At 35.6% G+C, this 26,771-nt stretch overlaps 1 protein-coding gene across 1 annotated transcript; it reads left to right on the top strand.

Annotated features, from left to right (window-relative positions):
* The first annotated feature begins 3,571 nt into the window (after window positions 1–3,571).
* LOC149560697 (putative disease resistance protein At4g33300) lies at window positions 3,572–5,574 on the top strand. Its single transcript, XM_089823649.1, has 3 exons — window positions 3,572–4,082; window positions 4,164–4,375; window positions 4,636–5,574. The coding sequence occupies exons 1-3, from the start codon at window positions 3,757–3,759 to the stop codon at window positions 5,448–5,450; spliced, it is 1,353 nt and encodes a 450-aa protein (XP_089679775.1). The 5' UTR covers window positions 3,572–3,756; the 3' UTR covers window positions 5,451–5,574.
* The last annotated feature ends 21,197 nt before the right edge of the window (window positions 5,575–26,771 follow it).

The raw sequence follows: 26,771 nt of genomic DNA, 5'->3' as shown, positions 1-26,771 counted from the left end.
GAAAGTTTTTGTTATAATTGTATTTATAAAATAGTTCAAATTACATATCTTAATATATTAGGGCAAATGAAAATCCTACTATTTTAGCCTTGGAGAACCAAACACTAAAAATATTCCTTGACGAATTTGAAGGTATTAAATGAAGAGTAGAATTAAGCTATGATTCTTTTGTTGATTTAGTTGTATGGTGTTTTGTAGGTCAAATTCACTCATTGTAAATTAATTTATTATATATCATTTAAATCAATGTATGGATTTGAGTCATTCCTCACTTATTTAGAATAAAATTCAATTTTGCAAAAAGAGGGGTAAAAATTTATTAAGACAGAAAGGAATACAACAAGGAGAGCTCAACAAGGAGCTCGATCCTGAGCAACAAGATCATCAAATTCTTGCACCATCTCAAAGGACAGTTGCCCCCTATCCCTAACATTCCAACCCGGATCATGACAAGAAGCCCATTTGGCTAAACAATCAGCAGGTCTATTCCATTCTCGCGAAATATACTTGAACCTAATGAACTAAAAAGAGGAAGAGAAGAAAAGAATTTGCTTAACAACAGTGGCCAGCTGCCAACTAACATCCTCAAGCTCTTGCGAAGAAAGCATGTTCACCACCACCTGGGAATCAGACTCACAAATAATCTTACTCCATCCCCACAAGCAACACTGTTCCACAGCATATAAAATAGCCTGAGCTTCCATGAGATTGTTAGTATAATCACCCTTATGAATTGAGAAGAAAAATTTAACATTTCCAAAACTACAACGAGCCACTCTACTAATACCAGCCGGACCAGGATTCCCACGAGAAGAACCATTAGTGTTAATTTTCAGAACTCCACAGGGAGGAGGAGTCCAGTGCCCATCTCGGTTAACCCGACCCTTCCTCTGATGGTGAAGCTTCCTGGACATAGAAGGAAACCTATGAGCTGCAACCCCATCCTGTAGATGAAAATTGAGGCGATTACAGATAGCAAGATCAATCGGATCCATACCCACATCAAGCTCACACTTCACAAGAATAGTTTCCTGGAGAGAATGTGATATTTTCCACCAAAGATGCAAAACACCAAGCCGAACATCTTGGAATATGCGACGATTCCTCTCCAACCAGATATGCCAAAGCATGAAAGATGGTCCAGCAATCCAAGCAGCATGGAGAGAAGAAGACTTGGAGGGAGCACTACCCAAGCGAGCCCAGAACTCAGGCAAAGAGGAAGCATGCCGACAAGAGCAACCCCAAGCGCTCCACCAAAGGTGCCATATCTGAGTAGAATAGGAGCAATGGAAGAACAGATGGGAGACAGACTCCTCTCCATTACCACACAAAACACAATAAGAGGGGCCCTGAAATCCACGTTTACAAAGATTATCCCAGGTAAGACAACGGTTGTGAGCCACTAGCCACATGAAAAAATTGCACTTGGACCAAGAAACTTTATTCCAGACTTGCTTCCACCAAGGGACCTCAGCATCCCCAAATAATTGTCTAGTTATCTCCTGATACCCAACAGAGAAATGATATTTACCAGACAAGGTACCGCCCCAAGCCAATACATCTGGACCAAGCAAAGAGGAACACTCTCTAGAGGCCAGAATTTGAGAAAGCTCCTGACGATCCATGTTTGTACCTCCAGGAGGCCAATCAGAGGAATGCTTCCATCTATAACCAACAACAGGTCCCAATTGATAAGGAGTCTTGTAATGAGCGACTTTATCCCATCCAGCGGCAAGAAAAGAGTCACAAAGAGGCTGAAGATGAGGGTATATGGATAAAATGGAAGGGAATCCATCCCAAGCATCAGACCAAAACAAAGCCTGAGAACCTCCTTTACATATCCAGAACAGACCCCTCTTCACCAACATCGCACCTGTCTTCAAAGTATGCCAAACCATTGAGCCACAACCTTCAAGAGGAAGTGCAGAAACAGAGCAAGGATCAGCACCATGAAAATATTTATGAGTGATAATACGAGCCCAAAGTTGATGCTGTCTAGAGCACCATCGCCAATAAAGTTTAGCAGCCAAAGCTTGTCTACTCAATAGAGCAGAACGAAGACCAAGACCACCCTCCTTTTTAGGCCTACAAACAGTTGCCCAATTAACCAAGCTCCATTTAGTACTACGCAAATTACCACTCCAAAGGAATTGTCGAGAAAGAGCATCAAACTCCTTGAGAAAGTAAATAGGTTCAATAGAGTGAAAATATACAAGATTAATATTCCCTTAATGAGAATGTCAAGAGATCCTATATTCCAAGATGTATTGTACACCTTATTTGAATCATGCCTAGGATCATCTACAACCTGTTTGAAAGTATCTCATGAAATTGCTCAAGATGTTAAGCTTTCATGATAGTTTAGAGTGCCAAAGTAGAGCAATTAAAGCATTGAACAAATTATGAATGTGTTGATATATATATATATATATATTTAATGATATAATTTTTATATGAAGAAGGGTTAGAATAATTCCTTAAAATATTGATTTTCAAACCTAAAATTGAAGTTGAGGTTTTCTATAATCTCATTTAAGGATGTGTGAATCTACAACATACCTTTTGTACAACATAACCTAGCAATCTAAAGTTGTAAGGGAATTTTCTTAAGCTAAGTAGACTGTCAAGTAAGACTTTTTGTAGTAGATTTTACATAATCACTTGAATCGAATATCTGTAAAAATGATTATGGAAATTGTGGATATATACTAATGTAATCCAAGTCATGTAACCATTAAAACAGGAAAAAAATATTTTGAAGTATTGTATATAATCAAGTGAGGTCTTGTAAGAAGAAAAATGTCTTTCAAAGTGTTTTGTTCTTCAACAAAAATAGCTTCCACATAGGGTAACTAGAAGGAGAAGCAGGTTCTAGTAGATTCTCCACCACTTTTTATGCTTTTTAATAAGCATTGGCTATGAGTGTTTTATAGGCACCAATATTTTAACAATTCTATTGGTAATATGTCTTGTATTATATGCATCAATTTAAAAGCTTTTATCAAAACCATCACAACTACCTTTCTAATTATCAACATCAATCCAACAATTCTTATTATAACTTGAAGATTATTACTCATTAATTTAAATAGTAATTTATATTTATAAATGATCAACAATAAATATATATATATATATATATATATATATATATAAAAGATGGTACAAGTTAGAAAAGTAAATTTTGACAATGATAAGGTTAGAAGATCCGAAACGCGGTGATAGAAGGCTCCTCCCTCTTCTTATATTAAGAAAAGCTACTTTCGAAAGCGTCGCGAAATGAGAAGTCAGCTTCGTACGTGGACGAATGGAAAACGCACAGTAGCAGACAAGGCGACATTATTAAACGCAAGAAGCAAATACGAAACAATTGACAACTTGCGAGGAAAGATTATGTCTTGTGAAAGGATATGGAAGATACATGTTAAGGGCTCAGTCAAAGAATAAATTAGAAAGCATGCAGCATTGGAATTGAATTCCACCAAGATTCTTGATGAGCATTATCAAACCGCTAGCACAAGAAAAATAATATTCAGATTTCTTGGCCTACACGCTTAGGCTACCAGTTTCATTGCAACTTCAATGAAACCAACTCAACGCTGAGGATGCCGATTTCGTTGCATCTTCAGGAAAACCAACTTTTATAAAGAAGACAATTTCGGTAGCCTTGCAAAGAGAAGAATTTGAGGAAAATAAAGCATCAGCAAGTTTCAAATCAGAAAAATAATTTGACCCTTTTGTAAATAGTTTTAAGACATGGTTTCGGTGACTGCAAGCTTTATGCAAGTGGAATCGCACAAGGCTTGGAAGAGGGCAGCGAAGAAGATTTGTAAAAGAAAAGATAGATCAGTTAATCAGAGAAGAGGGCTATATACTTTGCCGCGGATCAGTGTTGACTCCTTGCCAGATGTACTGCGCGAATGTCTCTTGGACTTGGGATTATTTCCCGCAGACATCAAAATCTGTGCTGATGCCCTTCTAGACATTTGGGTTTATGTTGAAAAGCTGCAAAAGGCTCACGCTTTAGCCATCTTATCAGAACTTGCAAACAGAAAGCTGTTAAATTTAATAGGCAATCCAAGGTATTTGCCTTTGCTTTTATATATTTGATTTCTTTTAGTTATTTTTTTTCAATACCAGGCTTATATGTTTTCACTTAACAGAGGAAATACATCAATCGCACATAGAAATACTTCAGAGTTATACGTCTCCCAGTGTGATGTAATGCGAGATTTGGTCTTGCATCTGGAACATCAGCAAAGTGTAGTCCACCACAACAGATTGTTCATCGAAGGAAAGAACTTGGGTTCGTTACAAAAGTGGGAGTTGCTGAGAGATAGAGCATCTGATTCTAAATTTCTTTCCATTTTCACTGGTCAGTTATCAAAAATCTCTTACACATCCATTTTGGTCAGACAAATATTTCTTTGCAATACTAATATTTGAATTTCGTTTTTGATCTTGAGCTATTGAAAATATTTAAATTTCAGGAATAATTTTCTCCGTAAATTAAGTTAACATCCGATTTCAAAGTTAGTTAGTCGGCATGTTCAAATTTTTTGTAAACTTCAGTAGAAGTTGGCATTACCGTACAATTTTGTAACTAGAATTTCTTTGCAATTAATAATACTGCAGGCCGTATGGACGAAAAAGACTGGTATGATATGAACTTTCCTGAAACAGAGGTTTTGCTGTTACTCTTCACTTCGACAGAATACTTTCTTCCCCCATTTCTGAAGTCCATGAAAAAGCTAAAGTTTCTGATGATATCCAATCTCGTCACGGAGAAGGCAAGAGTGAAAGGTATAGATGTATTATCTTCACTCACTCAACTGAAGAGTGTCCGCTTGGAGAGGTTGATTTCACCCCTTGGTGGAAAACAGAGCATTCAAGCACTGCGGAATATAGAGAAGCTATCTCTGAGCTTATGTGAAGGATTTGAAAATGTACCCATGTTCACCAAGCTACAAGATTTTAACTTCGACCACAGCAATAACTTGGAGGAGTTACCTTCTAGCATCTGCAGTATACCCTCCATTCTGTCCTTGTCCATTACCAACTGCCATCAGCTTCAAAACTTACCAGATAATCTTGGAAAAATGAGCAATCTAGGAGTGTTAAGATTATCGGCATTACCATGCCTGGAACAGCTTCCTGCATCGATTGGAGAGCTTAAACAGTTGGAGTATCTAGACATCTCACTATGCGAGGGCTTGAAAGAACTTCCCAAGGAAATAGGGCAACTCAAGAAATTGAAGGAGCTTGACATGAGAGAATGTTCCCGCCTGACAATGTTACCTGCAGCTGTTTCTGAACTCACTTCTCTGAAGCTTGTTACCTGTGATGAGACGATTGGGAAGCAGTGGTTGGGGGTAAAGAACACTTGTATTCTAGAGCTTAGAGTTGAAATTGTGGAAGAATACTTCAGTTTGGATTGGCTTGATGTCTGAGTCCATTTGTTATGTCTCGTCTAAAATAACAAGATCCAAGGATATTGACATGTACTTTGTAAAAATGTTGTTAATTTTGATGTTCACTATCGCAAATCAGTGAAAGACTATAATTTTCTGTCTATGATTATGATTAATTTTAATAGCAGTACAGTTCAGTAACTACTATTTTCTTGATTGTGCATATATAACGAACGTATAAGCAATTAGTTTTTAATAATAGTGGGAGTAAGGTCCGCACAGCTATTAAATTCGATCTCCATAACTCCCTGCCTATGTAGGTCGAGTGAATCCACATGCAAATTAATTTACAATTTCCATATTGGTTTTCTGTGAAAATTTATAGTTATAAAATATTTTGTTTAATTTCTCTACTATAATGTTATATTTGATGCTATATATGTCTTTTCTATATTTGTTTGTTGTTAACTATACCATTAGTGTGTTTCCGTATGACTAGGGCCACCATAAATTTTCATATGAAAAAAGTTGTGGGTTTATATATCACGCTACCAAACAAATTCTATGGTGCAACAGAATTAGCTACAGGCCATGGTTGGATGTTGACGATGAAATTATGGAGGCTTATGTGAAGGAGAATGGTGAGGGGAAGTGGAATTATATTCAAAAGATCTCCGATATCTCTCGCTGCAGAAAGAGTCGTAGGCTTCGATGGCGAAACCATTAGCACCAAAATCTTAAGAAGGAGGCTTTTTGTCTTGAGGAAGAATATTTCATTCCGGACCTGAATCACAATCTAGGAAATAAGTGGGTATACATAGCCGTCTTGGTAATTTTTAGGGGATAGGCTAATTTCCAGATAAAATGTACTAAAGATAAAATAAAGTCTTTTGTTTGTTTGTTTCAGATTTACCAAAACATAGTGATTTTTTTCCAATTTTGTTGTTGTTTTTTACTACAAACTAGACAGATCATGAAGATCAAATGCTGAAATTTTTAGAAAAATCCATAATATTGTTGATTTTCGTATGGAGGATAGCCGTGTCCAATTTTGAGAGATTGCTTACTTTTGGAATTACATTTTGGGATAAGCGTCTTAAAGACTTGTGTTGTTTTAAAAGATATAGTATGTTGTATTTCATCTTTTGTGAAAATTGCCATGTTGTTTTTACTATTTTGTCTATGGGTTCTCTATGGAGGTGAGATCTTTGAGATTGAGATTTTTAAGTTTAGAATTTTCTAAGGGGTTTTGAATTCTAATTTCATTAATTTCTATGCCTTTTTATTAAAATTCTTAAATGTTGTTTGTTTCTTTATTTGAGGTGATTGTTCTTCTCTTCAATTTTTATCTTTCTAATTGTTCTATTGTTGAACTCTTATTTATTTTGTAAAATTATAATTACAGTAACTCAGAGATCTAGAGGACATATTATAGATATTGAAATCAATTATTTATTTTACTGAAGCTTGTTTACTACAGATGCCAATGTACATAAATAATCCATAAAAGAACTGAAACAAATCAAGAGGAGTATGTGCTTGGTTCTTTTCCGATAACCTACTCTTGAAGGTAGTCAGGAAGGGAAGAATTCAAGAAACCATTATGTTGTAGGATTTTAACACAGGGTCTATAAAACTAGTGACAACAAGAGTATTGTAGAGAATTTTTCTGTCTCTTATGAATTGATGCTTGTAAGGAAACAAGTTTTTGGACCCCTATGTGTGGCATGCTATGAATAGTACACTTAATAAAAAGAGGAAGATAGAGGAAGTTCATGTTAGTGCTCCAGCTTCCGACCCCAGGAACTACAGGACCATCATGATTGGGCATACTTTCACCAAACTCTATGCAATTGTGTTCAATGGTATCCTGTCCAAAGAGCTTGATTAGCAAAACTGCCAGGCTAGAGGTCAGGTTAGGTTTTGTACATATTTTCAAACCACTGATCACATTTTGACCTTATGAGCTATCATTGAGGAGGCTCGTCACCACTCACCAAAAGTTTACTATTGTTTTGTTGACTTTTGCAAAGCCTTTGACTATGATCCATGGGTGGCTCTCTTTCAGTTTCTTAGGGACATGGGGATCTCAGAGATTCTCCATACGACTATTATGAGGTAATATGAGTGTTTTGTGGGAAGATTCAAGACTCCACATGGCTTCTCTGACCCTATCCAGAGCATTATTGGGGTGAAATAGGTTTGCCCTCTCTCCCCCACTCTCTTTGGCATCTACATTGATGAGCTTGAGGCATTTCTCCATGATTGTTCACTCCCTAGTGATGGTTGTTACTTGCATCATGTGTTGATCTCTATTCTCCTATTTGCTAATGATGGATTCTCCTAGTATCTTCCCCTAATGGTCTTCAATAGCTTCTTGATGGCTTGGCCTCTTTCTACATCTCATCTAACCTTGTTGTAAATTTGGGCAAGACTTGGGTTATGGTCTTCTATTGCTTGAGGACATCACACCTCCATTTTTACTTTTAGGGTACCAATATCGAGATTGCATCTTCATATACATACTTGGGGGTTAAGTTTTATGGACCTCGAACCTCAGTTCAGCTTGAGACTAGCCATGCAACCCAGAGTCAAAAAGGGACTCAGCTCCCTTGCTATTCTTGAGCAACAGTGTTTTCGACACCACTTCTAGGACACCACAACTAAGATGTCCCTTCTTAACTCCCTAATCAAACCGATTATCCTCTATGGCTCTACTGTTTGGGGCCCCTCCCTCTTGGAGTCTGACTGGGTGTCTATTGAGAGATTCCAAACTCTTTTTCTTCAACACATTATCAATTGTAACTAGTCCACACAACACGACATCATTCTTGCAGAGTTTGGTGCTCACACTTTCAGATTGTGAATCATCTTTGATTTAGTTTGGCTTTTTCACCAGCTCTGGAGCTTTGTTGATTCCTCCAATGATTGTCATAGATATTCCTACTTGGTTTATTGTTCCTCTATGGAGGTTGTGGGTTTGAACTCTGAACACAAGTCTCATTGCTGGTACACCCAGGTCTTTTCCCTCTTAGTCTCGATTGGTATTAATTTGGATCATCTTCCCCCCTTCTATTTTTCTTTGCATGCTCCAGCCCATCTTCTTCCACCTTAGTGAGAATTGAATGAGCATGTTAGACTTGACATCTATAGACAATATGTTATCATGACCTAAAAGAATTCCCCAGGTGGGCTCCACCCACCTATGGCCTTCTATGTTGAGCACTTCCTTGATATCCAAGATGGGATCATCTTACACCCCTAGTACCTCACTCATCGTTGGACTCACACTCTTCACATCTCCTTGGGATCTCACCAGCTATGTATTCAGACTGATCAATAGATTATTAAAAAGGACAGGATCTATTGGCTTTTTCACCTCAAGGATGTTGAGACCGAGTCTAATTTTATTTTTTTGTTTCCCCAATTACTATAAGATCCAAGGGAAATTTTACTACTTTTTTAGACAGTGTTGATCTCTTCCCTCATTCTTTAGATATATTGACTAGCACTATCTTGCACTCTACCTTTAGGAGACCATGTAGCTTCGCAAGCACACTATACAACTCCAGCTTTGCTCAACATCGACCCTTACATAGCTCATCACCTCTTTCTTAAATCCTATAGTTCCTACCCAAGGATTGAAGTAGCCTCCTTGTACTATCTTGGCTCACACAAGATTTGTTAGACCCTACAAAAATCACACTTATTAGTGACCTTCCAGAGTATATGATTACTCTAATGCCCAACTTTCCATTATGGACTGCTTTTTGCCTGTGATGATTTTTTAGTTTTTTTTTTACTTTTCATGGTTCTTTTTTTGTTTTACCTTCATGTTCTTTCCCCCTACTGCCATTTTCCCTTTGTACTATTTCCAGCCCCTTAGACCCTCGTTGGTTTCCTGTTGGACATCAAAAAAATTATCTTATCTTATCTTATAAAAAATCATTGTGTATGACACTAGAGTATTTTGTAAGGAATCCTAAGGAATGTCAACTCAGGCACCAAGCAAGGTTCATGGTTAATGAAGGGTGTATTTGGGACATTAAGGAGAGTGGGTAGCTCTTCACCATTTCTAGCTCTACAAAAAATAAAAGAGGTTCTCTAAGATCCTCTAAGATAGATAAAGAGAAAAGAAGTATTTGATTTTTAGACTACCTACAAATGACTATAATTTTTAGTCCAAAATTTGTCCCTAGTTGCACATCATACTAGCTTGGTAGAGTTGTAGAATGGGATCTCATAAGCCAATGAGATTTACTAATTTGTAAATTTTCTAAAGCTCATTCAGACCGGTTAAGAAAACAAATCTACATAAGCAAATATATTTTAGATTTTACAATGATCGGTTACAAAATCAAGGGCGATGCCTTCAACCTTTCTTCATAATCTAAACAACCAAAATATTCCAAAGGTGGGTGTTTATCCTTCATCTAATCATTAGTTATAAAATTATTTACAGCTACTAATCTTTAATTTTCTTATAGATAGCCTAATCATCATACATAAGCATATACATATCTACTTATCTACAACTTTCTTTAGGATCACCAATCCCCATCGACCTAGCTACAATTTTTACCAAGAAAAATATTCAAACATTGAGAAATGCTAAATAGATATGAAATAAATAAAAGTCCATGAATTTATGTAAAACATTCTTCCTATTAATTTTGAAGATGTGTCTACTTTCAATATGCATGCATATTATACCAAAAGATTCACTGTTCGCACAAAAACTAATCAAGATTCAATAACTGGTCAAAAAATATGATCCAAAAAATGATGATTGTTATTTCTTTAAAATATCGACACATAGAGGTGACACATGTTGAGATTGTTTTCAATGTGTGTTCCCTCCTATTTCCTGATTAGAACCTATGCAAAATAAGTGTGAAAAATCAATTCATGAAATGATAGAGATAAAAAGCTTTTGAAGTCTCTTGAAGATCAAGTTTTGAAGTTAATCATTATCAGTTCAAAATCTTTCAAGTTCCTTTTATATCAATGTCATAATGGTTATGTTCAGCACTAAGTTGTAGTCAAACAATGTATATTGAGGCCCGAGATCATAGGCATTGATATAATATGAGTTGTAGAAGACAAGACAATTTTTTTTTTTTAAATCTTGATCCCTCAACTGGTCAAGTATCACACAAGGTGTACTCCAAACATTAAACCACATTAGTTTGGTTTTGAGTCAAAACTATGAAAAGTTTGATATGGAGGAATGGAGATGATAATGAAGCCTCCAACTTTATAACTTGATGTATAACATAACATCTTGGGCAATCCAAATTGTGGAAATTGATTTTGTTTATTACAAATGTCCAAAAGAAAATGAATGATCATGCGTTAAGATCACATGCCCATTTTTGCATGTCAGGGGAACCAAGCTTCAATTCCTTTAAAGGGACAATATTTGTGATGTATTTGGCAAAATTCTCATCGAGTTTCCATTCATAATAGGTGGAGAGCAAAGAAAGAATTGGTTGTTGACCGAGGAATTTGAGTGGCCTATAAAAGAGGATATAGTCATTCAACAACCAAAGTCATACACATATCCCCATTTCAGCACTTGTAAGGCATAGTATGTGTGGTAGAGGTAGCGATTACCACATTTGAGGGAATAAGTCACACCAACCCAACAATAATTATGGCTCGTTACAAAAGGATGTCAATTCACCTTACTTGGAGTATGTTTGTGATATGTCTGACAAAATGTTAATACAGTTTAATGAATACCTTGGGAGGTGCTAAACTGAATAGAGCCTATCAGTTGAGGTCTATTGGCGAATCCTGAAGATTACGCCTTCACCATAATGTGTGAAAGCCCGAAAATCCAAAATCAAAGGAGACAAGCCGAAAGATTCATTCATTGCAACCATTCTGAACATTTTCCAAAATCTGCAAGTATATCTGTCAGGTTCTAATGAACTTGGAGCTACCCACACAGGAGAAACATCACAAGTTTTTGACCAGATGCACGGTATTAGTTGGAACAAAACTAAAGGAGACAAAGGCCTATTGTGAATCTTAGTGGCCCTGAATTCACTGGAAACCGTGAGGGATGAAGGAATAGGAGATTCACTCTGACAAAATTAGTTGACTTTTGGTTGAATTCAATATATAGAGACTTCAATAGTGTTTGTGAATTATTTGACAAAATGATCGAGAGCCAAAAAGTCGAGCATGATGGAAGAGGGATTAATCTTCAAGCTTGAATGTAACAAAATCCCTAGGCGTCGAATGAATCGATTCCCTTCGTGTTTTGAATCATTCACATAATCTACCAAATACTCTCATCGATCGGTCATGAACAGTGAAGTCATACACAATGCTGGCATACAATCTCTAAGCACACAATCATGGATCCACTCCAACATGTAACTACCTCCAACGGTGAGCAATGTTTTGAATTAGATTAATAACTATGGTTTACGGTGGGGTGCCAAGATTTGCAAATGATTTTGAAGCCAAACCTCCTCATCTTGGGAAGATCATCATAGGCTGTGAGAAATTACTCGAGAGATGTGTCGTAGTCACAAAGCTCAACCATGTGTAGCAATTCAAAAACACATGCTACTCTTGGTCAAGTAACGTTGAACCAATCCTTGATGAATTGAGACTACATTATGGCCCCGTTTTGGTTGCTGGAAGATGAGGGCCAAATTCGGGTTATCAGGTTAAAACCAGGTTTTGCAGAAAAACATGGGCGTTTGGTTGGTTAAAATTATAACCTGGTTTTCAATTTCTTCCAATAAAAAGGTGGAATTTGAAATTAAACCCGGGTTTTGAACTTTATGACAGTTTTTTTAATAATATTGTGGGGTCCATGGTATTTTCATCTTCAGTGTCAACCAAACAGACCATTGTCTTTCCAAACCACAAAACCAGGTTTTTGAAAACCTAGTTATAAGATAACCTAGTTAGGCGACAAATTCATCTTGCCCAACCAAACGGGGCCTATGAGAACAAAAGGTACGGAAGGCTTGAGAATGGCTCCCAACTCTAGAGGATATCGTGAGTGTGCATGAACATCACATGTGTTCAAATCTCTATCTTAAAAGAAATTGATTAATCTGCTAGGGATTTTGAAAGGTATGAGTGCCCTATAATTGACATATCCCTTAGAATCGACTCTGTGGTGGGAGATAACCCGACTGTAGGTAGTGCATGCAAAATGTATGACAGGTGTCATGGTCTAAAGATTAGACTCAATAAATATCCCCAATATTACTTTTATGTAGATAATTTTAAATAGACATTGGGTCACATGAAGTGATAAAGGGGAATAACTTCCAAAGATAATAAAGAATCAGTTATTATAACTGAAAGGTCATCATGATACAAGAAGCCAAGGAGAAGTACTATTTAAGACAAGAGTTTTCATCGAATAGAGGTTCCAATTTTGGCTTCTTGGGCATACTTTGTACTCCAAGAAGAGAGCTAGAAATAATAGAAAGACACAGAAAGGGGATAGTATTTTTGACTTTGTGGCATAGGAGGGGAGATACTTTTCTAAATAGTAATTTGTGTGTATTAGGTAATAAATCTTTGTTTTTTTTATTGTGTTTAAAGGAGGAACGTATTAGTAAATCTAAACTTTGAGTTTGCGTGTCAGCTTTATGATCAATGTCAATCTTTGAATTATTTCCTCTATAATGTAATGATTGGGGCAAATGAGCTTAGCATTATTTACTTATTATTTTCTATGGTTAATTAGTTTCTTTGTATCTACGTCATATTTATGTGTGCCTTTTGTACTTTTTGGTTAAAACAGTCTATGTGTGAAATTATGTAAATTCATTGCAAATCTCACATGGGGAGCTGTACCCAAATAATTCAAAGGGTGCTTATGATTTTCAATAGTGAAGCACACGAAGTGACCCTACTACTAGTGTTGATTGAGTCTTCTTGTCTGGGCTCTTTAGGGTTAATTTATAAGTGTGTTTTTGGAAGACAAATCTATTTACTAACAGATTTTTGGTGACTCTATTGGTTAATTAGAATCAAGACAAGTGTCACTTTTATTTCCTTAGTTATTCTATAAAATATCTTTGTATTTGCACGATTAGCAACTCTAATTTAATTCATCATTTTGAAAGGAAAGGTTGCGAAGAAGACCAGACTGTATCCATCTTTAATGGAAATCTACGAGACAAACAATAAAGTGTTGCATGATTTCATGGGTTACTTTAAAGAAAGTGTCTCTTGGGTTGTGAGAGAAAAGATCACTCTTAAAGATGACTGCAACTCTATCCTATTGTGGAGAAGCATGTGCATCTAGTTTCATAAATTGAAAGACTTCCACAAACACATAAAAAGGGCACAACAACTTGAAGAGGAGTTGGCAGTTGATGATGAAGAACCTCCAAAAATATTCTCTCACTTCATTTCTCATAACTATACAATCTTTAATCATCAAGATAGCATCAAAGTTCCCATACACAAAGATGATAAAGTTGCATTAGAATATCTCTTTTTTCTTGAGTTGGGAAGCTTCAAGTTTGAAATTGATAGTAGTGTTATTTCTTTAAAAAAATTAGTTTGAAAAGGGTTGTAAAAAAACATGCTATCAGAACTTCAATCACTTACTTTTAATGAAATGGCTGAAAGTGGTTCATTATCGTTTGAAATCTATGGTCAACCCATTAGAGAATCTTGTCAACTTAAAGATCAAATGTGGTGTGTTGATAAGAAAGAACTATAGGTTGAAAATGTTTCTCATGTTGAAACTCTAGTTGAAGGAGGAAATCTTGAAATTAGTCCCTAGCCTATGGGTTACTCAGTTGAAATGTTGAATGACACTTCCTTCAACAATGAAGAAGGAGAAATCATATGCAGATTTTTATCATCTCTTAGACAAGGAGATCCCTTTTTGAATAGTTCAAGTATAAATTTAAAACAAATAGTCTCTTAGAGGTTGTTTGAGAATTCACTATTTCATTCTTCGAGGTGTGATTTTACTGAGCTTTGTGTTGTAAAATCTAAAGACACAGTGGGGGAAAACAAAAGATCAAATGTTTTACAGATTTGATAATGCCCTAATTTTTGATAGAGTACGAGAATTTTTTTATGGTAGATTTGATCCCATGTTGGATGAATTTTCTCTTTTTAACAATATGAAAACATGATTTTCATGATTATGGAAAGGCGTTTTCCATTGTGGGCAGTAGTCTTGAGACCAATAAAGAATTTCCTTAATATTATTTTTTCAATTTGAGATGATTTCTGGTTTGAAGAATGTTATGGAGAAATCATTTGAAGATAAGGAATGCTATGATAGAGTTTGGTTATTTGGGAAAGAATGTTGTGTTGTCAGATTTTTGCATAACATTAACTTAAGGTTCAGAATTGAAGAAGTCGCTAGTAAACGAGGGTTTGGAGCTATTCCACTAAGGCACAACCCACTAGTCTAAAAAGGATGCTATTTCTTCTAGTCAGTTGATGGATTCATGTAAGGTTATTTCTTAGCTCTGGTTCTCCTGGCAAGGTTTTTCTCATCAATCTACATATTTGTAAATATCTCTACATGGAAAAGTTTTTGTTGTGAGTAGTTTAGGAGTTTTTGGCTAATTAGTTTGTCCTACTCCTCTCCTCCTTCTCTATAAGAGACTCCCTCTCTTGTGACTTTGTAGCACAATCGATAAAGAACTTATCATTTACTAAAGATTGCTAAATTTTGTCTATTTCTGAGTAAAAAATGGTCCCACAGTCAGAGCCCATGTTGGTACCCATATAGACCCCAGTAATTAAATTTGTAGTTTTGGATCTTGAACCTCTTTGCACTCAAAGAGGTTCAATTTGTATAAGAAAATTCATAGGTTTAGAGGTTCACAGATTTAGAGTTCAAGTTTGAAGGCTCAACAAGCTCACTATTATAGGCAACCTAGTGATTTGAAAGTTCAATATTTAGATTCTAGATTTTGTTTGGTACTTTTGGTTCAATTGATACAAAGAGTTTCATTGGTTCAGATGTTCAATTCAAGTTGGGATTCAACAAAACTAGTAAGGGCTCTTCAACTCCTTTGCATCTAAATTTCACAAATACCCAATTCCTCTTGAAAACTAATTATTAGAATTGAAGAATCTAGTTATTGTTGGATCTTGACCTAGACTAAGGAACACATAGGTGCATAAGGTATGCAACAAGGAGTAGTACATTCAATTTAAGGCATCATAGAGGTCAAGTTTTGAACAAATATGGTGAAAAAAAATTAAGGCATTGATCGACAATGTCATTTGTACATAGAGGTGACACATGTTGAGATTGTCTTCAATGTGTGTTCCCTCCTATTTCCTAATTGGAACCTATGCCAAATAAGTGTGAAAAAAAAATTCATGAAATGACAAAGAGATAAAGAGATATTGAAGTCTCTTGAACATCAGGTTTCAAAGTTAATCATTATTGGTTCAAAATCTTTCAAGTTCTTTTTATATCAATGTCATAATGGTTATGTTTGGTACTAAGTTGTACTCAAACAGTGTATATTGAGTCCAAAGATCATAGATATTGATATAAAATGAGTTGCAGAAGACAATGCAAGTTTAAAATATATATTTCCCGAGCCCCCACTAGTCAAGCATCACGGAAGGTGTAATCAAAACATCGAACCACATTAGTTTAGTTTTGAGTCAAAATAATGAAAATTTTGATGTGGAGGGATGGGGATGATAATGAAACCTTCAATTTAACAACTTGACATATAACATAACATCTTGGGCAATCCAAACTGTAGAAATTGATTATGTTTGTTGCAAATATCTAAAGAAAATGAATGATCATGGGGTAAGATCACATGCCCATTTTTGCAAGTTGGGAGAACCAAGCTTCAATTCCTTCAAAGGGAGAGTATTTGTGAAGTATATGGAAAAATTCTCATCAGGCTTCCATTCATAATAGGTGGAGAGCAAAGAAATAATTGGTTGCTAACCAAGGAATTCGAGTGGCCTACAAAAGAGGATATAGGCATTCAACAACCAAAGTCCCACACATATCCCCGTTTCAACAGTTATAAGGCAGAGTATGTGCGGCAGACGTAGAGATTACCACATGTGATGGAATAAGCGACACCAACCTGACAATAATAATGGCTCAGTATAAAAGGATGTCAATTCACCTTACTTGGAATATGTTTGTGATCTGCCTGACAAAATGTTAATACCATTTAATGAATACGTTCGAAGGTGCTAAACTGAACAGAGCATATAATTTGAGGTTAATTGGGGAATCCTGAAGATTACACCTTCACCATATCATGTGAAAGTCTAAAACTCCAAAATCAAAGGAGATGATCTAAAAGATCCATACATTGCAAGCACTTTGAACATTTGCCAAAATCCGCAAGTATATCTGTCAGGTTCTAACGAACTCGGAGGTGCCTGCATAAGAGAAAAATTGCAAGTGTTTGACTAGATGATCGATATCAATTCGAACAAAACTAGAGGAAACAGAGGCCTATTCCGTGAGGGATGAAGGAATAGGGGGTTCACTATGATAGAATTAGTTGATGTTTGGTTAAATTTAATATATAGGAACTTTGATAGTGTATGTGAGCTATTTGACAAAATGTCTGAATGCCAAAAAGTTGAGCAAGATGGTAGAGGGATTAATCTTTGAGCCTGAATGCCACAACATCCCTAGGCATCAAATGAATCGGTGCCCTTCGTGCTTTGAATCATTCACATAATATACCAAATACTCTCATCAATCATGAACGGTGAAGTTATACACAATGCTTGCATACATTCTCTAAGAACACAATCACGGATCCATTCCAGCATGTAAGTTCTTCCAATGGTGAGCAATGTTTTGAATTAGAGTAATAACTATAAATTGCATTGGGGTGCCAAGATTTGCAAATGGTTTTGAAGCCAAACCTCTTCATCTTTGGAATATCACCATGGGTTGTGAGAAATTAGTCAAGAGATGGGTTGCAGTCACAAAGCTCAACCATGTGTAGCGATTCGAAAACACATGCTACTCTTGGTCAAGTAACACCGAACCTATCTTTACTGGATGAATTGAGACCACATGATGAGAACACAAGGTACTAAAGTCTTGAGAATGGCTCAAAACTCTAGAGAATAGCGTGAGTGTGCATGAACATCACGGGTGTTCTCTATGTTAAAAAAATTGATTAATCCACCAAGGATTTTGAAAGGTGTGAGTGCCCTAGAATTGACATATCCCTCAGAATCGTCTTTGTGGTGGAAGATAACCCCAGTCTAGGCAGTACATGAAAAATGTATGACAGTGGTCATCATCTGAAGTTTCAGACTCAATAAATATTCCCAATATTATTTTTATGAATATAATCTTAAACAAAAATTGGGTTACGTGAAGTGATAAAGGGGAATAGCTTCCAAAGATAATAAAGAATCAATTATTATAACTGAAAGTTCATCACAATACAAGAAGCGAAGGAGAAATACTTTATAAAGAAAGAGTTTTCATCGAAGAGAGTTTCCAGTTTTGATTTCTTGGGCAGACTTTGTGCTGCAAGAAAAGAGCTAAAAATAGTAGAAAGATAGGGAAAGGGGGATTCTATTTTCAATACACTTTGCAATATAGGAGGGGAGATATTTTTCTGAATAATAATTTGTTTGTGTCAAGTCACAAATCTTTCTTTGTTTTATTGTGTTTGGAGGAGGAAATTTTTATTATATCAAAACTTTGAGTTTGTATGTTAGCTTTCTAATCAATGTCAATCTTTGAATTATCCTAGTGGTCTCTAAATACTATTTTGACACATATAATTATTGCCACGATTATCATTCGGAATTTGGGCCTTTGTTATTCATGTATTTGAAAAGACCAAATCATCTTTCTTTCTTCACTTCTTCTATAATGTAATGATTCGGTAAATGAGCTTTTTATCATTTAATTATTATTTTCTTTTGGTTATTTAGTTTCTTTGCATCTACATCATATTTACAACTAGATGTTTGTGTGCCTTTCGTGCTTTCTAGTTAAAAGAATCTATATATGAAATTATGTGAATTCATTGCAAATCTTGCACGGGGAGTCGTAACTAAATAATTTAGAGGGTACTTAAGCTTTTCAATCACAAAGCAACCCTACTATTAGCACTAATTGATTCTTCTTGTTTGGGCATTTTAGGGTCAATTTGTAAGTGTTTTTTATGAAGACAAATCTATTCACTAACTGCTTTTTGGTGACCCTATTGGGAAATCAGAATCAAGACCAGTGTCACTTTAAATTTCCTTAGTTAATCTGTAAAATATCTTTGTATTTGCAAGATTCGTGACTCTGATCTAATTCATCATGTTGAAAGGAAAGGTTGTGAAGAAGACTAGACTGAATCCATCTTTCATGGAAATATTCTATACAAATGATAAAGTGCAGCATGATTTCATGGATTGGTCTAAAGAAACTATCTCTCAGGCTGTAAGAGAAAATATTAGTCTTCATGACAACTATAACTCTATCCTACCATGGAGAAGCATGTGCGTCAAGTTTCAAAAATTGAAAGACTTACACAAACACATAAAAAGGGCACAACAACTTAAAGAAGAGTTGATAGTTGATGATGAAGAATGTCATGTAATATCGTCTTACTTCATTTCTTGTAACTATGCAGTCTTTAATCATCAAGATAACATCAAAGTGCCCATAGACAAAGAGGATAAAGTTGCATAAGAATATCTCTCTTTTCCTAAGGTGGAAAGATTTAGTGTGATATTGATAGTAGTGATCTTTATTTAGAAAATTTGGTTTGCAAAGGGTTGCAGAACAACATACTACTAGAACTTAAATCTTTTACTTTTAATAAAATAGTTGAATGTGATTCTTTATCTTCTGAAATCTATGGCCAACTGATCAATGAATCTTGTCAGTTTAAAAATAAAATGTGTGGCACTGATAAGGTAGAACTATAGATTGAAAATGTTTGTCATGCTAAAACTCTAGTCGAAGGAGGAAATTTTGAAGTTAGCCCCTAGCTTGTGAGTGAATTAGTTCAAATATTGAAGGAAAATCCCCTCAACAAAGAAGAAGGAGAAATCATATACATATTTTTATCATCTCCTAGACAAGGAGATCCCTCTTTAAATAGTTTAGGTATAAATTTAAAATAATTAGGTTGTAAGAGGTTGTTTGAGCATTTGTTATTTCATTCTCAAGCTGTAAGTTTACTAAGATTAATGCTGTAAAATCTAATGATGCATTGAGGGAAAAAAAGAACAAATATTTTATAGATTTGATAATGCTTGGTTCTTGATAAGGTTGAGGAAAACTTTTATAGTAGATTTTGTTGGAAAGGACAAGGTTGTCGTTGCACCAAAAGATCAACCTATTAATGCCTGCGAGAGACGATGGCCCACTACCAATAATCACCCTCCCAATTTCAAATGTTGTGGCTAGCAAGATTCAAACTTGTGACCAAGCTCTGATACCAATTGTTAGAAATGACAAGGTTGCCATTGCACCAAAAGATTGAATTGTTAATGCCTGATACAACCAATAGTCTTATAGAACCACAAGAGGTCGTTAAGCCATGTCAAGAATCCTGTGAGGGACAATGGCCAACTTGTTGGCATTAAGTTATTATTGTCATTAGTGACAACACTTATCTATGTTAGTATTGCTACCGAGCTCAGCACTTAGTTTCCTACACTCACCGAGTATTTCAGTATTAACCAAGCTTCAAAGTGTTCAATAGTTTACATCGAGTAGAATAGTGGCTACCGAGTGAACATAGGAATCGTGAAGACCAGTAATATCTACCAAGCTTCTCCATCTCTACCGAGCTTCATAGTATCTACCAAGGAGTAAGTTTGTGTCATGAAGATTCAATGTAAATTGAGCATTCGAAGAAGTAATGTTTACCGAGTAAAGCAAGGTAAACTCAGAGTGCAGTATCTACCGAGTGACACTACATCTATCGAGTCACTAGTGGTCACCAAGTTTAGGACTACATCGAGTGATTAATATGGACTGAGCCTTCACTTCTACCAGGCGCACGACGATGCCATATAATGTAGTGGACGCCAAGTATCAGAAGGTCATCGAGTCAGTTCAATGAAATTGAGTTATTTACTATTGGGCCAACTATGTAATGTGTTGTTCACTTGTGTTTTGGCCGACCTTGCAGTTTTGTAAATTGGAAAGGTATATATGTAAGTTGTATTGAAGTGTTATTATGTAATTTTCAGAAGTGCATACGAAGAATTATCAGCAGCAGCTTAAGGAATGCAGCAAGGTCAATACAGAAGCAAAAAAGTCATATCTATCACATAAGGTGATCAGTGCATAAAGGATCTTATCAACATTTAGTTGTAAGTAGATTCACTACTTCTTCCTAACAGATGAATTAGTTTCAAAATCCTTTAACAAGGTAGACTTAACAGTCTTTGTATAAATCTCTTAACCGAGTGCATACTACATTGTATTTTTGTAAATCCTCTAACAAGGTGGACCTAGCAGTCCTTTGTGCTCCTAACAGGAAAATCACTAGAAGTGGTCAATGCAAGCCTTAATAGGCCAACTTTGTGCTATAGTAGTGAAGTTTTGTAGGTATCATCCCCACCCCAGTTTTACTTTCTATTTGGAAGGTTTCTGAGTCACCAAAACATTATGTTCTTTTGTGTGTTGAATATTTTATCTTTCAGTACTAATGTATGTAGTAGCTTAGATGGATGTGTGGTTAATTTAAAGAAAAGTTTTTAAGTTACTGATTCACCCCTCCCCTCTTAGTAACTTATCATATCTTGAATATTTCCAACAATTGGTATCAGAGCATTGTGGTTCTTAGGATAAAGTTTAACAACTAGAGCAAAGATCTAAGGAAAAATGGAGATATTCAGACTTGACAAGGCAATTGAAAATGAAAAACTAGATCTAGAGATGGCCATAGCTCAACTCAAGGAAGCAAAAGAACATCTTTCCCAATCCCTGAAAAGAAGGAAGGAACTTGCAAGACAAATGGATAACCATTAGTATGTTGAAGAAAAGATTGAAGACCTTTTCCCATCAAACAATTTAGATGAAGCTAATGAGGCAATCAAAGAACTCCGAGCAAAGAATGGCTCTCTACAAGAAGAAGTAAGGAAACTCAAAAGAGAACAAGAAATTCAATCAATTAGGATATGTGAGATTTTGGAAGAAAGGAATAAGGAAAATGAAGACTTGGAGGCAAGAAACAACAAAGAACAAAATCAATCCAATCAACATGAAAACCTCATTGGTCAAATCACTGAAGCAAATGAAGATATCAAGATTCTCAAAGGACAGAATGAAAGAATAAGAAATGATCTAAATTTTGAAAGAGAAATTAATGAAATAAGAATGAGAAAACTGAGATCTGAAAAGAAAATCATTGAAAAATTGAAGATTGACCTAAATGCTGAAAAAAAAATCAATGAGAGAATGATGAAATCTCAAGAAGACATGAATCAATTGAATCAAAAAAATGAGCAGAATCTTCATAGGAAAAAAGGTAAAGTAGGACTTGGATACAATGAAGAAGAAGGTGAATCTTCTAAGCAAGGTGCAAAAAGGAATAAAAAACCCTCATGCAATCATTGTGTGAAAATTGGTCATACATCAAACAAATGTTGGAGCAATGGAAAAAACAAATTCAATGGAAAGTGCTACAACTGCAATCAACATGGTCACAAAGCTAATGAATGCAAGGAGAAACCAAAGTTTGAAGGTAAATGTCACAAATGCAAAAAGCATGATCACAAGGCATCTCAATGCAGATCCAAATCATTCAATCTAGCTGAACAACTTGTAAAGGTAATATTTGGATGGGACTACAATACCTAGTGTAGATATTATTATTGTGGAGAATATGGAAACACTGGCATAAAGTGTGCAAGGCATCATCTAAGAAAGAAGGATACTTCTATAAGGTGTTACACACGCACTGAACTCAGTCATATAGCTAAAAACTGCATGAATATAAGAAAAATTGAAGATGAAAAGAAAGCAAGGGCTGACAACATTAGGAAACAAATGATGCAGCAATGGATTCCTAAATCTATAGAGGATACAAGCTCAAATCATGGAATTGAAGTCACTCAAGAACTGGGTGACTCCATCCTCTCAAACTAAACTTCTAAGAATGTATTGGAGTTGTACTCAGCAAGAAAATCATAAGCAGTTCCAACAAATATGAGGAATGCAAATGATCCAATCAGTATTCCAGATACACATGGATCACAAAAAGGTTATCTTTCACCAAGTTGCATCAGACTCCATCGAGGAAAGTTGGTTGAAGACCTTACCGAGCGAGGTTGGGAGTAAATGAAATTTTATTTGTTCACCGAGTTGATACTCTTGCCAAGTTAGGTCAGTGGATGATAGTCTATCATGCACTATGTCATAATGGCATTAAGCATTTATGAAATTTTCTCAATAAAAGGGCAATTTTGACTTCAATTTTCACCGCATTCACAACATTTGAAGAGCAAAGTGATCTGAAAGAGCATTACAGTGTTTTCGAGCGATTTAGCAGTGAGAACTTCACAAATTTTATCATCTATCGAGTAGCGATGGAATCTACCAATGGAAGTAGCACTAAACCAAAGAAGGGTTCTGAAATGATGGTTAAGGGCATCGAATGGAAAGCACCAAACTTCAAATTCATTTCGACCATTACTGAATCACTTGATCCTTATGGTGCTTAGTAGCAAATACCATCAAAGGTACTCCTGATCAACAATATAAGAACTCATTTTAAGTGTACTATTCGAGAATTAGGGAAATTAGAAATGGATAATGCCCAAGCTAAAATGTGTGTTGATGGAGTTTTGAAACCCTAGCATAAGCACTTGGAAATGAAAGGATTAACTCATATCCCTCACATGCCACGACACTTCCATGTAAATTGGATAAGGTATATATTGATTTAGTTCCACTATGGTCAGTTATGGTTGGAGCAACCCATTCTAATTACAAAGAAGATGATACACAAGGTTACAGGTCTGCTAATACTAAGCAAATGTAAGTCAACCAAAACCCTAGGTCGAGAGGAACTGCGAAAGAAAACCCTAGCCAAGTGGGATGGTAAAGGTTTGAAAATAAACAATGTCACTGACATAGAGCTTAGGTTTTGCATCCACATCATTGCACATAAGATCTACAGCTCAAGTCGATCAAATAGCATTCCTTGTGAGGCAGTTGACCTAGCATACAAGGTAATAAAGAAGAATCTCAAATTTGACCTATTAGATGTGTTATTGAAGCAATTGAACAAAAACATTGAAAGTGTGAAGACTTCCAAGAACAATTCCTTCAAGTTCAATTCATTGCTTGTTTGCTTATTCTTTTATGTTAAAAAATTCTTTCCATCTAAGGGCACATACATATGGAGGAAAGACGCCCTTGTTCTTTATCAGATAAATGAATTTATTGAAGAAATGGGTGAAATTTTTGAAAGGGTGTTGGACAACTATTTTGAGGCATTCAAAGAGAAAATGAACAATAGATTTTGAATCCCACGCAATCTTGTAGAAGACTAAAAGGATGATATATGTTTCATGGTGGACTATGATAGAGTGTACATTCAAGCAGTCATACCAAGAGTGGCATAGGTAAAACCACTGCCTTATGAAATTAACATTGATGAAGCTAGAGACATCATTGAGGCATTAGTTAATGAGCCAGCCAATCCTAATCTTCCTACATTTGGCACATATGAGGAAGCCAAGAAGAGGATAGAGCTTAGTATTAAGATTCCTCAAGTTCTTAATAGAGGCAAGAAGAGAATTGCTAAATTGAAGATAGCTGAAGGTCCTCTAATGCTTACCGAGGGCAAGGTTGAGGATGAAGAGGAGGAATATGAAGAAGAAGAAGAAGAATCAGAGAAAGAGGAACTAGAAAGGAAGAAAGGTAGAGTGATTATTACCAAACCTCAGAAGAAATCAACTGTAGTGTTCTCTAGGAGACGTAGGAAAGGTAAAAATAAACCTATATTTATCTGCTCTGCACCTACATTTGAGGAAAGAATGAAACAACTAAGAGTTGGAGCAAGAATTTGCAACTTCAAAGTTCTCAAATATGTGATTCAGACTCCAGTTGAGCAAAGAGAGATTGAGGACTTAGTTGTGGAAAAGATGGGTATTTGGAAATACTCTCCTGCACAAATACAACCTCAAATCCATAAATATCTTTTTGCCAAAATCAATGTTAGATGGGCGAGGACAGTGCAAACAATAAAGAACATCTTTAAAAAATAGTTGAGATAGTTGCTACCAAATCTAATTGATGCAGAAGTAAAGAAGGAATTAAAAGAACATGAAGATAGAATGATTCTAAAGCTTAACACATGCTTCATATTAACAAAGAATATAGAATTAGTGGTTAAGCATGCCTCAAATGTTTGGAGAGATATATATCATCTCAAAAAGCCATCAGAAGAAACTATTGAAATTAAGGATGATGACAGCAGTGACAACAACAACAATGATGATGATGATACTCCTTCAATCATAGTTACATCAGGAGACTTGCATGCTCTAATGGAGGAGAAGAAAGAAGAAGAAAAGGAGGAAGAAGCATAAGAAGAAGAAAAGGATGAAGATGATCCGGTCAGAATAGCAGCTGAAGCAATTGCATCTCTTCCTCACACTCCACCACATACTATCACATCTATGGACGCAACTTCTACTAGTGAGATTGTAAGCATAATAGTAACATCAATTGCTCAATTTTCACCAGCCACCTCCTAGCTCCAAGTATTTGCAATGAAAGTGTCAAGCACTTCATCCACTGAGCTAACTATTACTTCTTCATCATCAGTAAGTGCAATAGTTACTTCTACAATTTTGTCTTCATCTATTCTAGTTAGCTCTATAGTCTTGACTTCATCAGCATTATTTGCATCCACTTCGATTCCAGTTAGTTCAGATATTTCTATGGGTATTCTACCAACTGTGGCACCATTTTTGGGAAGTGTTTCAGTTAGTACTCCTATTGGCATTCAATCCTTAAGCCCTATTCCATTTTTCACTACCAACCCTTCTATCTCCACTATTGTGTCTATTCCAAAGGTCAAACTAGTAATCACATAAGTAGAACAAAGGCAACCATTGAAACTTCTGATCACTGGAAAGGAAATTGAAGAAGATATTGACTTAGACATAGAGATAGTAATTCCTAAGATTGACTTTGACACTACTACCATTGAAGAGATGATATTAGCAAGTCAACTCATAGAGAAGAAAGCTACGTAGAAACAATTAAGGTCAGAAAGGGACAAGGAGTATAAAATAATTGAAAATGCCAAGAATATAATTACAGATGCTATAGGTGTTGAAGTGGATTCCACTCAACATATTTTGAATCAGTTACAAGAGGTTGTATAGAAATATAATGAGGACTCCTCTAGACAAGAGAAACTAACTAAAAAGGCTGAAATGAAGTTTGATAACAAGGTGCTAGAGCATATTGCTCAGCAAATTGCAATCAAACAAGTTGAGTTGTCTGCATTTTTGGGTAATTTTGAAAGTTCTTTTAATAATGCAGTATCACTTTTTGCCAAACTTTGTGATGTCTCCAATTTTACTAAAGAAATATAGGAGAAGCTAAATAAGATTGATGTTGATATGTAATGAAGTGCATCAAAGTTGTATACTAATCCCTCTTCCAGCTCCTCTCATCACACCAAGGTGAAATATCTGGCAGACATGCAGGTAGAACTTCTAAGAGAAGAAGCAAGAATAAGAGCAAACTTGATTGAAATTCAGAACATGGTCTTGCCAATAATGGATACAATGTAAAAACATATTTCTCATTACAAGACCAATTTGGTCTAGGATCAGAATTTCTTAGTGGTTGATCACATGATCAAATTATCAGCAGAAGTTCAGATTGCTCTCTCCACCTACCAAATTTTGCAAGAGAATTGGGATAACTCATTCGCCCTCATCCTCAAGGTAAATCAAGAATTTCTATCTCATTTTGGTGTAACTATATAGATAGTATATGTAGCCCTTTGGCATTACTATCAAAAAGGGGGAGTGATATCTATATTAAGAAAAAAGGAAAAAACTCTGTATATAAGAAGAAATATTAGTATAAGTGAAAGGGGGAGATAAAACTCAATAGATTCAGCATGTATATATGTATAGCTATGTACATAAGTATCTTTTTATATACATTATGTGTCATCAAGGAGATATATGTAAAAATGTATATGCAGTAGCTTTACAAAGATCAATTTTGAAAAATCAAAATTCAGTGAGTCAGATTGTGTACATATGTTTTGGCTTATAAGTGTTTTGTCACTAATGCCAAACTGGGAGATTGTTGGCATTAAGTTATTATTTCTATTAGTGACAATACTTATCTATATTAGTATTGCTACTGAGCTCAACACTTAGTTTCCT

This window comes from Cupressus sempervirens, chromosome 4, assembly GCF_028749045.1.
Source record: "Cupressus sempervirens isolate cs-2001-9-10 chromosome 4, ASM2874904v1, whole genome shotgun sequence".
NCBI classification, from domain to species: Eukaryota; Viridiplantae; Streptophyta; class Pinopsida; order Cupressales; family Cupressaceae; genus Cupressus; species Cupressus sempervirens.
The sequence above is the reverse complement of the archived record's forward strand: the minus strand, read 5'-3'. Positions and strand labels throughout refer to the sequence as shown.